The 16663-nt window shown below is 35.6% G+C and overlaps 1 protein-coding gene across 2 annotated transcripts in view; it reads left to right on the top strand.

The window, feature by feature from the left end:
• The window catches only part of ASCC3 (activating signal cointegrator 1 complex subunit 3), a 249666-nt gene that overhangs the window by 9869 nt on the left and 223134 nt on the right, over nt 1-16663 (top strand). For both annotated transcript variants that reach the window (XM_085056274.1, XM_085056275.1), the window contains exons 2-4: nt 4538-4681; nt 5403-5553; nt 8437-9020. In XM_085056274.1, coding sequence (XP_084912400.1) covers nt 4592-4681; nt 5403-5553; nt 8437-9020 — 825 coding nt within the window. In that variant the 5' untranslated portion in view covers nt 4538-4591. The remainder of the gene's footprint in view (nt 1-4537; nt 4682-5402; nt 5554-8436; nt 9021-16663) is intronic.

Below are 16663 nucleotides of genomic sequence, written 5' to 3' on the forward strand. Positions count from 1 at the left end.
ACTGGAGATCAGCAGTATTTGACCCAGACAACTTGAGAGAATTCCAGGGTGATGTCTGGGACTTCAGTAGAAAATAAGATGTCTGAAAGTGCACAATTGTTACGACATCATGCAGCACTTTTTAAAGGTGCAAAATATGAAGTTGGAAAATACTATTGTTTTGGTGTCATGCTTTGGCTGGCTCTTTCTGATTAATGTGCCAGACATTATTAACCACTAGTGTCCCTGACTAACAACTTTGATGTTAGGTGTGTATTTGTACTGTTTGCATCAAACATGCTTGGATGAGAAATTTTATTGAATTTAATAAAAATGTTCTCATTGGTGCAATACAGCTTTTTATCTAATGGTTTCATTTTTTTCTTTAAAGTGTTTTCTTTAAAATATTTTTCCTTTTATGTGTGCGATACAGAAAGGGTATACAGCAAGTAGAATGTGTTGTTTGGATTTTTTAGAAAATTGAACCTTGTTTGTAAAAAAATAGGAAGTTTACCTTTGTGTTAATGAAGCTGCTGAAGTTCATTTTAGCCATTCTGCATTCTAAAATGTGTTCATATCGGTTAAATTTAATGTTTAGGGATTTATTTTTACTCTTCCTACACGGTAGTGTGAAGTAAAATATTCTGTGTGTTGATGAATTTAAAATGTCCTAATGTGTCCTTATGGTCTCACTGTTTGATTTATATATATTCAAAATGTGAAAAAATTTCTGCACTGTCCCTTTATTTTTGTATGGCCTCATGGGTGGCATATCTTTTGCCTTTTTAGTTTCCTTTTCATTTGAAATGTTTCCACTTTCTCAAGTGAAAGAGAAAATGTCATTTGCTTCAAATACGTTGTGGTCAATAGCAACCTGCTATTCATTGCCAATGTCTAAACCTTCTTTTTTTTATAATGTTCTTTGATTAGATTAGTTACTGGTAATAACTTCTTTCGGTTTTATAAATTACAAGTTTACATGGGCAAAATCTGGGAACATGGCTTAATATACCTTAAACAGTTTAAACAAAATGATTGCTGTGAGGTTTGCAGGGACAAATAATAAGTAAAATATTATACACTACACAAGCTGGTACTTTAGGGTAGTGTAACTGTGGATTATACCTGTGATTTTTAGCTGTGTTAATGCTGTGCTATTCCATTATTTGTAAAGAAAGAAAGATTTCTGTTCGACTTGAACACTGACGTACCAGATCGGAGCATTCACCTTCTCTTAGCCCTACTTGGCAGCTGGCTTGATCTGTTAGAGAGCACAGGAATTAAGTAAATTTCAAAAGGATGTGTCTTTTACAGTAATCTTTGTAATATTTCAGTGAAGAAGAGAAAGAAATGGTTCTGTTATTTGCTTATATTAGAAATGTAGGAAGGCCAGGAGGTGGAGGAAAACCTAAGTAGATGGTGAAAATATGAAGTAGAAAACTTCTCTAGTAATTTTTGTTACCTTTGTGGTATTGCTGGAAATTTTTTTAATATTTCATTTTACTTAAGAAAAATCTGGTAAGATTATGATTTATGTTTACTTTCAAACAATAAACTTTGAATTGTTTCTTACCTGAACTCTTGAGTATAATCTGTCTTTATGTTTTACTTTCTCCTATAAAAAGTTTCAACATTAAAATCGCACTTGCTTTTAAAAGAAGTAAAATAGACTTTAAAAGTTACTTTCATCTTCACAATGCTTTAGAAGGGTGGATATTGCCCTTTCTGATTTGCAAACAGAGGCTTGGTAGAAAGTTATGGGTTTTTTAAAAGATGCAGGAAATCTGAGATACTTCTATGAATCATTAGCAGAATGCACCCAAAATGTACTTACTTCATTGGGGGTGGGGGAGGAGAAGAAATATTTTTACCGTGTAGAGTTGCACTGATCGGAAGGTTGAATTCCCATTCCATCTGTCTTACAAAAATGACTTAAGATGATACCTGTCTCACACTTTTCTTGAGAGGTAATGGGCAGAAGGATGGCAGAATTTCATCTTCTCTATGTGGACCCTAGTAAAGAGGATTTAATTGCCAATGCCTTTTAGGTCTTAGTTCTAAAACTGGCAGATCTTATCAGGCTCATTTCGTAGTACAGATGTTTCAGATCCACCTGTGGACAAACATACATTTCTCTGAAGCAGAAGGAATTAGTTACCCTTATGGTGGCTGTGGGAAGACAAGGAGTAGCTGCTCCACTCTCAAGGCAGTGTCATGCAGGCAGGTATCTATATAAGGAGGCTTTATGTGAAGGCAGGTAACATATTTTTTTAAAACAAAAGTTTACACTGCATCTTACAGGGCCACATGATTTATGACGTAGTGCTTAGAGCTGGTTCTAACATATTGTTGAGTAATGCCAAAGTTCATAAACTTTACCTTGGTTTTTTATGTTAACAGTGGAATAATTGCACCTGTCCCCTGCATTCTGTTTACTAGCTGTTTTTGTTTTCATGTGGTGCCCTGCTGAGAGTGGGTGTTGTGTACCACAAGTGAAGGGTATGTGTGAAGTTTAACTATAAATGAGATGCAGAAGCCTTGTGTGACTGCTCTGCCAAACCAGCCCCCTCACACACCTGCAAGTTCAGAAAGCACATAGGTGAGCATGGAGCAGCATTTACTAGTACAAGATCAAATGCAGGGTTTCAGGGCTGGATTTGGCTCTTTGGCCATGCCTGTGGTAAGGACAGTGTGCCCTTTATTGTCTTCTGGTGTTTCAGGCTTTCTATCTCAGGAGCTGCTAATAACTCGTTGAATAAAGGAGAAAGAAACATCCATGTAAAATTCAGTTTCCTAGTTAATGAGCTTACTGAAGGTGATTTGAAATTTGTGTGTATGAAAAGTGAACATTTTATAAGTGTATTCACACTTACATAAATTACTGTGCATGTTATTTCAGAAAGGACAATTAAGGTAATACTAGAATTATGTAGTTACATTCTTTTATAAAAGGACATAATGCTACAGAAAAAGGTATTTGAGTGTAGATATAAAATAAATAGGTAAAATGGAGTGAGCTCTAATAGCTAATGGCAGTTCTGTCATTAGAACAGTGTGAGAGTGATGTACCCTCAAAGTCTGGACACATTACTTCCCTTCTAATAATGGTGGCTGTAATGTTCACAGACTATTTTTGCTAGGAGCTATGCTGATATAAATTACATGTTATATATCCACGGAACATCTCAAAAGCTGCAGCAATGTTTAGCTGTGTCTGCTTCTAGGTTGAACACATGCTCTCTGTCACCTTCACAGTTAAAGATTTTATATTTCCAAATTTTGTAGCTTCATCATTATAACATTTGTCTCCAAAATATCAGCTGTTGTAGTATCATTCTTAAAAAGCATCTTAATGCAAGGTGGCAAAACAAGCAGACCTGACAAGTCAGTGACATTTCTCTGTGATTGGAATGCTGCATCTGTATTTGCTTTTGTGCTGTATTGCAAAGCTGATAGCTAAAATACAAATGCAGTCATTGACTAAGGAAAAACGTTAAGGATAATTAGATGAAAGCAGAGAGTTCTGTATATATGACTGGGGGAAAGTAATTTTGTTAACTCTGCTACAAGTTCTTTAAATTCTGGATGGACGTTGGTCTTCAGGCATGCTAAGAATGATGCAGATCATTAGGTTTGTAATGGTATCATTAATTGTTTAAAAAATAATCTAAATCTATATCTTATCTGCTACCATCAGAAACTGTAGCTGTGCGTTAGGGTTCATTAAACAATTCAGCTGTGGGCACCTTTTGAAATTAAATAACTTTGAGAATAATTTCAATAAAAGGCTTGGAAGAAGTACAATTTCAGATGGGGAACAGCTGTGTTTTGGTGCATAGATATGAGCCTGTTCCACAGAGGAAATAAGACTGCACAGAAATAAGCTGTAGTCCTGAAGAGAATCCTGCTCTAAGTGCGCGTGTGTACTCCCAGTTGTGAGATGAAAACATCCCAAGGCATACTGTTTTCAGTTTTCTGGTAGCCCTTTTATTCCCTTTATCTCTTATATTAGTTCAGTGCTATGCCTTTGACAATCTTTATTTCCTGTCATAATTTTCTTCCCCTGTTTTGCTGGTTAAAAATGGCTAAGCACTTGTCAAGAAAGATGCCTTTTCTGCATCAGCGCCAGAGGCTGTTAATGACCTGAAAGCTCCCAGCATGGGCTGGCTCAGAAGAAATCTTCCCGTAGGTTGTAATCACTTACTGCTATTGGGAGCTAAAGTTCAGTTACATAGATTTCACTATAATACTCAGTGTTAGGAGTGCTAAAGAAATAATTGCTACTTTGCCTCATTGCTGGTAACTTTTATTTAGGGAGGAGAGAAAAGAACCACTTGCTGAGTGACCCCTGCATGTCACCATTTCTTGCTTCTGCTCCATGCCTTTCACCTCCCAATTATTGAATTTTGATTGTCATAATTTTAAGAGATTTTTTTTAACTGTTTTAATTGAAGTTCCAGCCAAGTTCTGCTAGCTCGAAAAGGTTTTTCAAGTTCATGATGTGAGTTTGTATTTATAACATTAATAAAGCCATGTTATTTGTTTTGTTCTCATCTAGGTACTTGAACAGGGATTTGATTTCTCATCCTATGGATCACTGAATGAGTAACAGATGGCCTTGCCTCGTCTTACAGGCGCTTTACGCTCCTTTTCAAATGTCACTAAACATGAGGATTACAGTGAAGAATTAGCTGACTTAACGGTAAAGCTTTTTTTCTTTTACAAAGCTTAGTTATAGTAAAAATCATTTGTTTTCTTCATTTGCATTGCTATTTTAAAAGAGTAGGCAAGCAAGAAGGTTAGAGTGTGTATAGTTTTCTGTGCATTCCTTCGTAGTGTCCTCACTCAAAACCAAGTTTGCTGTAGCTTTGTGATTTATACTTAGCTCTTACAATCATGATGTGCTGTATGGAAAAGTTTGCTTGGCTATGTCAGTACAGCCCTGTTAATTCATCTTTCAAGAAGCTGGACAAGGCTGGTGTGCTTTTAGCTCCGACCTTACGTAGAGCTGGGAAGCCAAACATTTCCCTTCTAATATTAAGTTCACTGAATATGAAGTTTACTTCTTTTGTTTCCCGAGAAATAATGCATTAAAGCAATAGATGCCTTGTGGGAACCTGTAGTGTGAAATGAGTTTGGAATCTTGGGATCAGTAATCTTTTGAAGTTGCGAAAGTTTGGCTTTATAGAGAATTTTGCCCTGGAAAGTAAAGTAGTGGGAGAGTGTGTGTGTTTTTGTGTATCCTTCTTTCATACACCCAAAAAAGAGTCTAAAAAACAGGTAAAAGGAGAAGTGCTTGCAATCATTACTATGTACTGAATGAATGCAATTGTAAGGAATTTTTATCTTGTGTTTAATTTTAAAGTGACCCACATATAGTAATGTGAAATAAATAAAAATCTCCAAATATTTTGCATTTTCAGACTAAAAGATCAAAACTACATGCCCAGTTGCTGAAATCTGATCTTACTTGGAAGAAGATAATAAAGTTTGTTGATGACAATTTGGACAAAAAAGAGTACCAAACTGTAAATGGTGATTTAAAAACTATCTTACAAGCTGCAAAACAAATAGGTATGTTTTCATTCTATAGTAGTCTAATGATACATTGTTTTTTTGGGTGGTGGGAGCAGGTTCAAGCTGCTTTCTGCCTGTATATTTTACATACTGGTGCAATTTTGGATCTACCTTGATGCTAGTTTTGCTCTGAAGTATCTTTGAAACTCCACTTCATCTGATACGCATATGCTCAATTTGGTCTTCTGTTTGATTTTAAGATTCCATTGTTATATGGTTATTCTTGCTTTTTTGATAGTATTGTTTTATAGTGTGTGGTATGGTTTGTGATTGACAGTTATTAAGCAAAACCAACAGTTTCATTTGGAATAGCAGTACTCTAAGAAAAGAACAATCCTGATGTTGTCGCCTTTAATTTCACATAATTGGTATCATGAAAAATTGGACTGCTGCACAGGCAGATAAAAATGTAAGAAATGTTTTCTGCTTGAAGTGTTTGTTGTTGAGGAGAGAAATAAAAATATATTTCACTCATCTGGAATTAAACTTTTAAAACAAATACATTATGGCAAAGAAAGTGTGAAAACTTAGTTTTGATTGGAAACTTAGTTTTTGATTGACAGTCCAAACCTAATTTAGCTTTTGCTTTCAGCAATATTTAACTTCATCAGCTCATAAACTGAGCATATGGTTCAAGCTTTTGCTATCACATATTCAAGGAATTTTCCTTTCAATCTCACAGGTATATTTTCTCCTTTTCTGAGTGTTTTTTTAATATCTTGAATAGAACCCTAAATAAAAAAATTAAAGAGAGAATGAGAGAATTAATATGCATAAATATATCTTCCTGGTTTTGGCATTGTAGACCAGAGATTTTTATTAAAATCCAAATGTTAACCTACCACACTTACATTTCTATTTCTCAACCATTTTTTTGGAAATACCTAGTAAATTGAGAAAGAAACAAATGTCTAAACACAGACTTTCAAAAAAAGGCTAGACAAGTTATTCACGTCCAACATGTGGTAGTCAATTGGGCTGTAGAGTTGCAGAAGATGCCTGTTAAAGCTATTAATGATTGTAATGGCTACTGCTTTCTTGAGTCGTCAGATGTATAATTTTGAGTTTTTCTCAAATCACCAACAAAAACATTTTAAATGCTGGTTAGTACTGTTAATAGACTTTTAACCTCTTTGGGTTGGAATTTTAGCATGCGCTTGCTGTCTTTCTGAAACAGGCCTCTGGGACAGGCCACCTCTGCCCCAAACCAGGTGCTTATCCTTCAGTCCACAGATTTTAGCTGACAACTGCAACACACAAGGCTTCAGGGAAAGTCATGCAAGATGGGCGTTGAGTTTGCACCATCAGTCCATAAAATTAGTAGGAGAAGGTGCAGTCTGTATTGATAATAGATATTGATTGAGAAAGCTGTTTTAAATATCCACTGTGTATAGTTTAATTGCAAGAGGTACTGGACTAAAATGTTGGCTGTCAACATAACAAAAGACCAAAAAGTGTAGCTTCTGGTAGTGCATCTTTTGCCATCTTGCCTGGCTCATTTTGTTGAGATGGGAGGGGTGGTATTTTCTTAAGAGATGCTTTCACAAAAAGGAGATGTTGATAATGAAGGAGAAATAGTGCATAGTAAACCTGGAGATTTTTCTCAAATCTTTCAGTTGCTCTCTTAGTTTAGTAATCTGTACTTCTGTTCTGACACAAGTGACTTTAAATAATAATATGTGTTTGTATGTTAGGAATATAAGAGTGAGCTTCATGCAGACAAATTACAAATTCTTAGATAGGAAGGGGGTTGTGATTCATATATAGCTAATGCTAACAGGGAGGGGCTGAACCACCTTTTTCCTCTGAGACATTTACATACGTATTGTAATATATGTGTGTATCTTTGTCATATACCTTCCAGATGTAGGTGTCTAATTGTCTTGTTAATATCACTTCCAGTCCTGTCCTTGAACTTTTCAGCATTTCAAAGTGCACCACAGGAAAATTAACGCTAAATACTGAGTTTGTAGCCACCTCCATTTATATGTTGTGTTTCTAGCTACTCAGCCTCGTTCCATGTGCTTATGCTAGATTTTTTTTGCTCTTCCCTGTTATATCGTGGGGAAGAAACCCCTTGCTTTTTCTGTTGTTAAACCTAACCTAAGTTGAATCCAGTTAGAACTAAAAAAAAATTTGCATGTTCTCCTCATTTAAAATAAACAAAACCCCAGTGTGCTGACTAGTTTTGTTTATTTTATGCTTGATGACTTTTAAAATTTTGTTTAGTAGTTACACACTGGTTCATTATAGGGAGTTTTCCTTATGTTTTCCTTGAGTAACTTTGTGCATAGTTGTGTGAGAAATGCATCCATGTTTTTATCTAATAATATATTGTTTATTTGCATAACATTGTATTTTTTAGATAGAAATCTAAATTTATACATTTATTTGCTTTAATTTTTTTGAGCAATTTTTCTAACTTAACACAGACTCTGAAGTAATTCTACTGGGAATTAGTACAAGAATTCAGTAATTCCCAGCTGAGTCCTGTGTATTTATTCTGTTATGAATATTCAGATTATGCAGTGAATGAATAGTGAGACAAAGTGGAAATTTGTTAATGTTAAAGAGCTTATAAATATACAGTTGTGAAATAAAGACCTCTAGCAAGTTTTTTTTCTCTAGCTCAGAAAGATAAGAAAGCATTGGTAATTCTTAATATGAATTTTTAGTATGTAGAAGGACAATGAAGACAGATGCTTTATTATCATATACCTTTTATAATTCAGTACCTTGCAACAATTCATACTTGTTATAGTTTCCTTTTGAAAGCTCTGCAGATGAGACTTGCAGCAAGAAATTGAATACAGTTGTATTATAGGTAAGGAAACACTCTTAATATTAAGTGTATTAACTTATATTTGGTTTTGTTAACAGTTGGAGCTGAAAATGGACAAGAAGCAATTGAAAGTGGAGCTGTTTTTCTCTTTAAGACATTTCACGGGAAAGAATGTGTTGGCCATGATGAGACAAAGGTGATCAAGCAGATGTTTGGGCCATTTCCCTCATCATCTGCTACTGCAGCTTGTAATGCCATGTCTCGGATTGCTTCTCACTTCACTGAAGAACAGCTTACAGCCCTCATACAGATGGCCGAAGAGCAAAATGGTGATAACAGAGTGTTGTTTGGTAAAAATATAGTGTTTTCATTTGACATGCATGATTTGGATCACTCTGAAGAGCTGCCTGTGAATGGTGAGACTGATGCCCAGAAAAATATAAGCTTAGATTATAACAAATTTCTGAATAACCAGCTGAATCACTTACAGAACTACTGTGATGAGAAATCTAATCTCAAGTCTTTGGAAAAAGTAGATGATTCTTTTTTATGGTGTGAAGTTGGAAAGTACCTGAAGGAATCTCAAGGCGGTAACCCTGGAGGGCCAACAACAGAAGACCTCTGCTGCACTTTGTATGAGATCCTTGCTTCTACCAAAAGTGCCGATGAACTTCAAAATGAGGTACACTAGCACATTAACCATACTGCATATATTTGAATGCTACAGAAATACACAATTATTTCATATCACTTTTTTAGTTTATGCCAATATACTTTATCCAATTGTTGTCTATGCTTTTTTTTTAAATCTGTCTTGAGAAAAATCTCATGGCAGCATCATAATTTACCAGGGAGAAGAAGGGTTCAGCATGAGTTTTATATGAATAATCTCCTTTTCCCCCACAATGGCCAGGAGTTTTTTTGGCTTTTTGCTTTCGTCATTTGCTCAGCTTCTCTATACTGTCTTTTTAAGCAGAAGCCAGTTTAAGCTGCATATAAAAGTGTGAGGAACTTGCAAAGACAAGCAGAAGTTAAGTTTCTTGGACAGGTTTTGCCACCAGTTTCAGAGCCTCCCTATTGCTGGAAGGCTGAGCAGGTGGTGCTACTTTAAAACTTTGTCATATCACGTCTGTTTCTTTCGATGAGGAAAGAGGGTGGCTGGATTTGTTACAAGAAGGGCAGAGAAAATGTGAGGGAGCAGGAATAGTTTCTGGAGTTGAAGGATAAGCAGAGACCTGAAGTTTATTAATTGCACAGAGATAAAGATTTCAATTTTCTTTCTCTAGATCAGTGACTGAAGACATTTCCAATATCATTACAGGGTATGCAGAAATAATTCCCTACGTCTGCACAATGCCTGCTTAATACCTGAGTTTAATTTGCAAAATGTTAAAGGAAATGCTCAAAACCTTTCAATTGAAGCAAGAACAAATAACATTATTTTTATTTTGCACTTTATGATCAAAATGGATTGCTAAATCAATTGGCAGAAAGTTCAAGCTATCAGTTTTTATGTAGGTCACCAATAAAGACTTCCTTTCCATTAGTTCTTGGAACAAAGAATTCTTGGCAAAATTTCTGATTTGATGGCTTTACAGAAGTTTTAATTTGATAATATTAAAAAATTGCTTGCCAGTGAACTGAAAATTAACTTAGCAAGAGTAGTTCCTTTTGTTTGCATCACCAGAGAGGAAGAGGATTTCTCAGCTCAATTGTCAGAAAACTGCATCTTATATTTTATTTTTAAAATCTCCTAGTAAAAAAGAAGGAGGAAAATTAAAAGATCTCCCCATTCTCATTATTTTGGCTTCCTTGTCACCTTTTCTTGCAACAGTCTCATTTCATTGTTCATTGTGCAGTGTGGGGGTCCAGGAGGGAGTACAACAAATTTGAACCTGATCACCTTCTGTTGAAAGCTATCTGGCATTTGTATTGTGCTCTCTGTAGGAATAATCATGACTTGAAAATTTCTTCTGGGCTTTGGATTTTATTGCCACTTAGGGTTTGGGGTTTTTTTTTTTCTTTTTTACTAGAGTAATTTTGTTGGTGCCATCATTAAGAGCAGATGGTGCTTTTAAACCTGAAGATAACCCATTTCTAGAACTAGGTCAGAGGCTTGCTGTGTAAGATGGTATAACAAGTTGATTGATCATGCATACTGAACATCCTACATTACTTGGTGGGATGAATACAGGCTAAAGTGTCTGAGCTACAATTTTTTTTTTTCCTCATAAACAGGGAAAAAACCAAACCAACCAACCAACCAAACAAAAAACCAACCCAAAAACCTTCCAAAAAGAAATACTGATATGAAAGAATAATTATTTGTAAATAAAAATCCAGTTTTTTAAAACACATTTTATTTTTTAAAACAGGAAGATACTATTGTCTGCTTATTATTAAACAAAAGAATAATATGCTTGTGGTGAGGATATTGGCGAGTGGACTTCTGTAAGGCAATTTCATTTGATCCTTAAGCAGACTTTTTTGAGGTTCCAGATCACATTAAGAATATGAGCAGTTTAGATAATTTATGGGGTGGCATCCTGTTTTGGGGGTTTTCTGTAGTGTGTGTATAGGCACATATATATGCTGTTTAGGTTTTTATCTACTTAATGAGCTCTATAAGGAATTGAAGTTAGTTGCTTTCTCCTGCATTGTATAGTTTATGTTTAAAGTTGTTGGGGAGGTAGAAGAAATACTTTGTTCTTTGTTTTCACTATTTAAAAACATTCCACTCTTCCTTTGGGACAGTTTGTTTATCTGGCATATCACTGGTGACTCTTAATTAGAGGAAAATTGATTCTTATGATTGAAGTGATATGGGAGTTATAACTTATTTTCTAAGTGTTTAGGACATGTGTTTTTCATTGGGGACGCAAAGTCTAATAAAGCTGAATGACAGCCACACACTTTTCACAGTGTGTCAGGTTTTGTTGATGAGCATATGTATTTTGTTGATGGTAATGATGCAGTAACACCATTATTTAAAAACAAGAAGAAAAAGACAATAGCCAGCTACAGAGTTTGGCCAGTAACTGTTGTGTTTTTTTATTATTAGTTTTGATTAAAACTTAGTATGTAATGCATTCCTCAATTTGAGCTCTCAGTTTCTAGTACATGATGAATGAAGACTGGAGCCATCTGAGAGTATTTTAGCAGCTTTTACATCTTGCACATCCCAGGGTAACTAGGAACAGGCTGGAAGAGTTTAGTCCCTCTGATTAGAGCATGCTATTCTTGGAGGGCATGTCTCTTTCTTCTCTGAACTCTTGTCATAGTTTATCCACAAAATTTTTGTGCATTTTATTTTGGAAATACACATCTCTATTTTTACATGAAGGCAAAGGTACATCCATCCCTTTATCACAGCAAAAGAGGGAGATATTTCCTGTAGAGGTGAAATAACTACAGGAAAAAAAGGAAATGCAGTCAGATTTGTGCTAAGATCTAATTAATACAGCATACATTATGAAAAATTGTGCATTTTATTCATCTTGGGACAAGGAAAGAACTTTGCCCAAATAAAATTAAGAATATTAATGTCATTTGGCATATTAGATTAAATGGCGTTTCCCAGGCAAAATCGGTTTAACTGCTGTGTAAATTACTAGAATATTGGGCTAAGACATGAAACAGCAGAACTGCTTCAAGAAAATTACATTGTAAGCAGTAGTTTGAGTATTATGTAATAGTACATATGTTTACTTATTTCTATATATGATGCATTTATTTGCCTATATAATACAACGTGAGGCATTTACTGTGTAGGCTTCTTTTGTCTGCTTTATAGTTGTGACTGTTTCCAGCTCTCTGCATTAAAAGTTTACCATAAACACATGCTGTGGCATCCAGGGCTTCTATCAGTAAATGCAATCCAGCTGCATTGCAAACAGTCATGGTGTGAAACAAACATTTATTTTTATTTCATTCCTAAAAATAAATTCAGTATTCATCACTCCTACCAAAAATGTAAGATATGTTTTCTTGTTGTCATAAACACCTGAGAATAGTCAGGTAGTGAAAACTAGGGTGAGATGCCAAAGGGTAGCAATGTGGAGTCTGAAGGTCCTCAATCCTCCCTTCAAGGGTGAAAAACATTCATTTAAAATCAAAGTAGACCTGAAATCGGAAAAGTACAAGCTGTAGAATAGAGGTTTTATATGATGAAAAGAAAGAGGTCATGAGTTGGGCAGCACCTCTTCCTGTATGTATTCCTTATTAGCTCAATCCAGTAATATACTTATCATTAGAGCCAAAAGGTTACTGCTTTATTAGGCAATTACTGAAATTGAGTTCCTTTCATACTTATTTCAGAATGGAGGTTAATACATTATTTTGTTGCTTCCTTAAGTAGGATTTTTTTTTCAGTGTAGGATTTTTCTTTCATACATTCTGAATGCTTGATGTAGCAACAGACTTTTAGACCGTTTTCCCCAGTCTCTTCTAAATGGAGCCCTGTTGTCTCTCAGGTTTCTGCCTGTAAGTTTTATTTAGCTGCCTTTGTCACTGGTAGCAAGATAATGATTTTTTTTTTCTCCACATGAGTTCATCTACATTGTTTCTGTTGCTTTATCTTAATCCCACCACAAATGTCTGCCAATATGCTTTGTTGGTTGAACCTGTAGATGCTCATGGGATCAAGAGCAAGGGGAGCTTAACTAATTTGTCAATTCAATGAACTGGCAGGAAGCTCCTCTGTGTCTGCCACCAGCCTTTTTGCAAAAGTACGGGAGAGTAAAGGAAAGCAAAATCTGTTTAAACTTTCACAGAATCTAGAAGGCATCTTTTCTGTTAGTGATACAGTATCTTAAACTGAGGAAGACTCATTAACAAAAGAATGTAGGAAAATTTGTCCCAACTTCTCCCCTGAAGACTGCTCTAGAGTGTTGCTGCCTGGGTGTTTAAAAATAACCCTTGTTTTCTGCTTTTTTACTTTATTCACAGCTGTTTTTATGATCACTTTTCCTGTGCTACAGTTGTCCTTTTTTTTTTTTCAAAGCAGTTTTAAAAATTAGCATCAAAGAACTGTGCTTATAACTTCTTTTCCAGATGATGCTATGCCTTTTAAACTCTGCCTTTCCTTTCATTTACCCTTCAGGCAGTTCCTTGCCAACTTTTAATTCTTCTATTAACGCTCATCTTCACAAATTTAACAAGTTCTCATGTGGAAAATTGCAATGTTTTAAATGAAGTCCAGAAGTGAGACAACTGCTATATATTAATTTTCTAGATTAATGAAGTATTAGACCAAATGATATATCATGAGTATGCCCATGCTATGTGTATGCTATTTGCCATTTACCTGAATGTCTTTTTGATTCTTTCCCAAATATATCCTTTTATCTCACATCATGTTTACATTTTTCTTATCCACAGTGTTATAGCCCTTGTAAGATGTGTGATCCCTGGCCTACAATTTCATGTCAGTTTCTGAAGATTTATGAAAGATTACATTGCACTCAAGCTGTGTAAACAGTGAGCTCTGAATTTGGTTCCTGGCTTTGGTGTGATCATTTTTATATCCGTGCTCTTTTCCCTGTGACCACTTTATCATTATATCCAAAATAATTTTTTAACCATAGAAAAATTTGAATTTTAATTTTAAAATTCAACTGAATTAAAGCATTGTTAGTAAATATGAAGAGTCAAAATTTTCCTTTTAAATGGGAAATTTATACGACCATCAGTGATCTAGATAGTGAAGTCAGCTGGTCCATGGAAATCAAAATGGAAAACATGCCTGAACACTTTCAAAGGAACATACACTAAAATTATTTCCTGATGTAGGGATATGAGCCAATAAATAGAATCATAGAATACTAGGTTGGAAGGGATCTCAAGGAGCATTTGGTCCAACTTTTCATGGCAAAGGCATGGTCTAGACAAGATGGCTCAGCACTCTGCCCACCTGAATCTTAAAAGTGTCCAATGCTGGGGAATCCACCATGTCTATGGAAAGATTATTCCAAAGGCTGATGTTTCTCATTGTGAAAAATCTTTCTCTTGTGTCCAGTCAACATCTTTCCAGCATTAACTGGTACCTATTGCCCATCCTTTCCAAGGGACTCCTAAATAGGATTCTTGCATCTTATGTGCAAGGCACCCTCGAAATGCTAGAACATGGTGATGAGGTCTCCCCTAAGCCTTCATTCCTCAAGGCTGTACAAACCAGTTCTCTCAGCCTTTCCTCACATGGCAGGCTTCCCAGTCCTTGGATCATCTTTGTGGCCTTTCTCTGGACCTTCTCCAGCCTGCTCACATCTCTTTTTACATAGGAGGGACCAAACCTGAGCACAATATTCCAGACAAGCACTGAGTGGGAAAATGACTTCATTTTCTGTGCTGATGATGCCCTTGTTGATGCAACTCATCATCCCTTTCGCTTCTTTGCCAAAGCAGTACACTGTTTACTCATTGAGCTTGTTGTTCACCAGGATCCCCAGCTCCACTTCCACAGATCTGCTCCATGGATAGATCCCTGCCTGTGCTGCACTCCTGGACTATACTTGTTGTTGTTGAACTTAAGAAGATTCTTGGATTTCAATGCGTTTTCTTGATACCTGAAAACTAAGTTGTATTTCTTAAACTGTGTCTCTCCTTCAGCCTGCAGCAATGATTTTTTTTTTTTATTTTTTTAGAAATTCTTTATGTTTGAGCAAAAACATAATGACCAGATTTGGCAATAGAAGCAGCAGCTTTCCACTGCTGCTTGCAAGTCATAGGGCATGTCATTCCCAGTAAACTGGAACTGGTCAGTGTTGTTAATTCTGATCAGAATGGAAACTGTTGAGCTCAACAGACAATGGATAATAATGTTATGGCTCTTCAGGTACAGTTGATCTTTTTTTCCCCTGAAAGTTTTTTGTTAGATCTGTTATATGTTACATTTGCTGTATGTTTTGCAGGGAAAATTCTACTTGATGTTTCACAGGGCTTGCAAGGAAAAGTGTGTGTTGTAAGGCTGGGTAAATACCACCTTCCCCTATGATGACTATCTTTCAAAAAGCCCCACAGTTCTTATATTACCACTGCTTACTTTATCTACTGCTGTCCCCTCTTATTTGAACAACACACGTACACACCCTGAATGTGAAAAAGTTTTAATGAAAGAAGTGTTGATATTTCCTTTCCCATGGCAGTCTGCCAAAAGGTGTGTCTAGACTGACTTTGATCAGTACTTGCCTCTTAACCTGGACAGTATATGAATTCCCATATCTTTTCATTTTATTATTAATAGTATTTTATTGATACATGTACTTGGTTCAGTTTGCTTATAAAATGGAGAGCAAACATAGAGCAAAAGCTATGAAAACTATCTGTAGTTACTACTTAAATATTGGACTTTCTTAATTAACATCACACTCTTACACATTTTATTGGCTCTGCTTTGAGCAGTAGGATGAACATATAAATTTTGAAAGGTGTAGAGTGGTGTCCAGTATGGGCATACTGGACTGAGGCCAGCAAAGGGCCACTGGGATGATGAAGGGACTGGAGCATCTGACATACAAGAAGAAACTGAAAATGCTGGGGTTATTCAGCCTGGAGAAGGGAAGCCTTGAGAGTCTGATCAGACCTGGTGGAGAGGGCGTGGTGAAAATGGAGTCAGACTTCTCTTGGTGATACCCAGTGGCAGGACTAGAGAAGTGGACATAAATTGGATTACAGGATATTCCATGTAAACATAAACATTTTTGTCACTGTGAGGACGGTCAGACACAGGAGCAGTTTGCTCAAGTGGTTGTGGAATCTCCAACCTGGGAGACTAGATCATTTCCAGAGGTTTCTTCTAACCTCAGTCATTCTGTGATTCTGTCACTTCAAAGGAAAAAATAGGGGTAATTGGAGAAAATTCTTATGTTATATTTACTACTAATTCTGTATTCATTCAAGTCTTCATTTTCCCTGATGAATTTCTTACCAAAAAAATCAATCCCTTACCCTAATATGTTTGGGTTTGTTTAAATTAAAAAGCTTCTTGTTTTGTAATAAGTTTGTTATTAGTAGAATCTCATAATAAGCAAGTAGAGTGTGCCTCTCTAAGTACTTACATTTTAACCTTATGTGTAACTTAATTAATGAATTATGGTATACAGGAAATAAATATTCCTTGTGTTGCAAGTAATTTCAATTAGGTTTTAAAGTGACCTCAATTTCAGATGTGTTAAATTGGTCTCCTAAATTAAGTATGTATCTAAACAACAGACATTTGTTGTCCAGAAAAATCATTCATTTAGTTTCCTGCATTAAACAGGAATCTGTCACGGTCATTATTCTTATAAGAGAAAATTACATAAAGTCTTAATTCACATGACAAAATTT

This window comes from Lichenostomus cassidix, chromosome 3 (genome assembly GCF_008360975.1).
Source record: "Lichenostomus cassidix isolate B80296 chromosome 3, HeHo_3.0, whole genome shotgun sequence".
NCBI lineage: Eukaryota > Metazoa > Chordata > Aves > Passeriformes > Meliphagidae > Lichenostomus > Lichenostomus cassidix.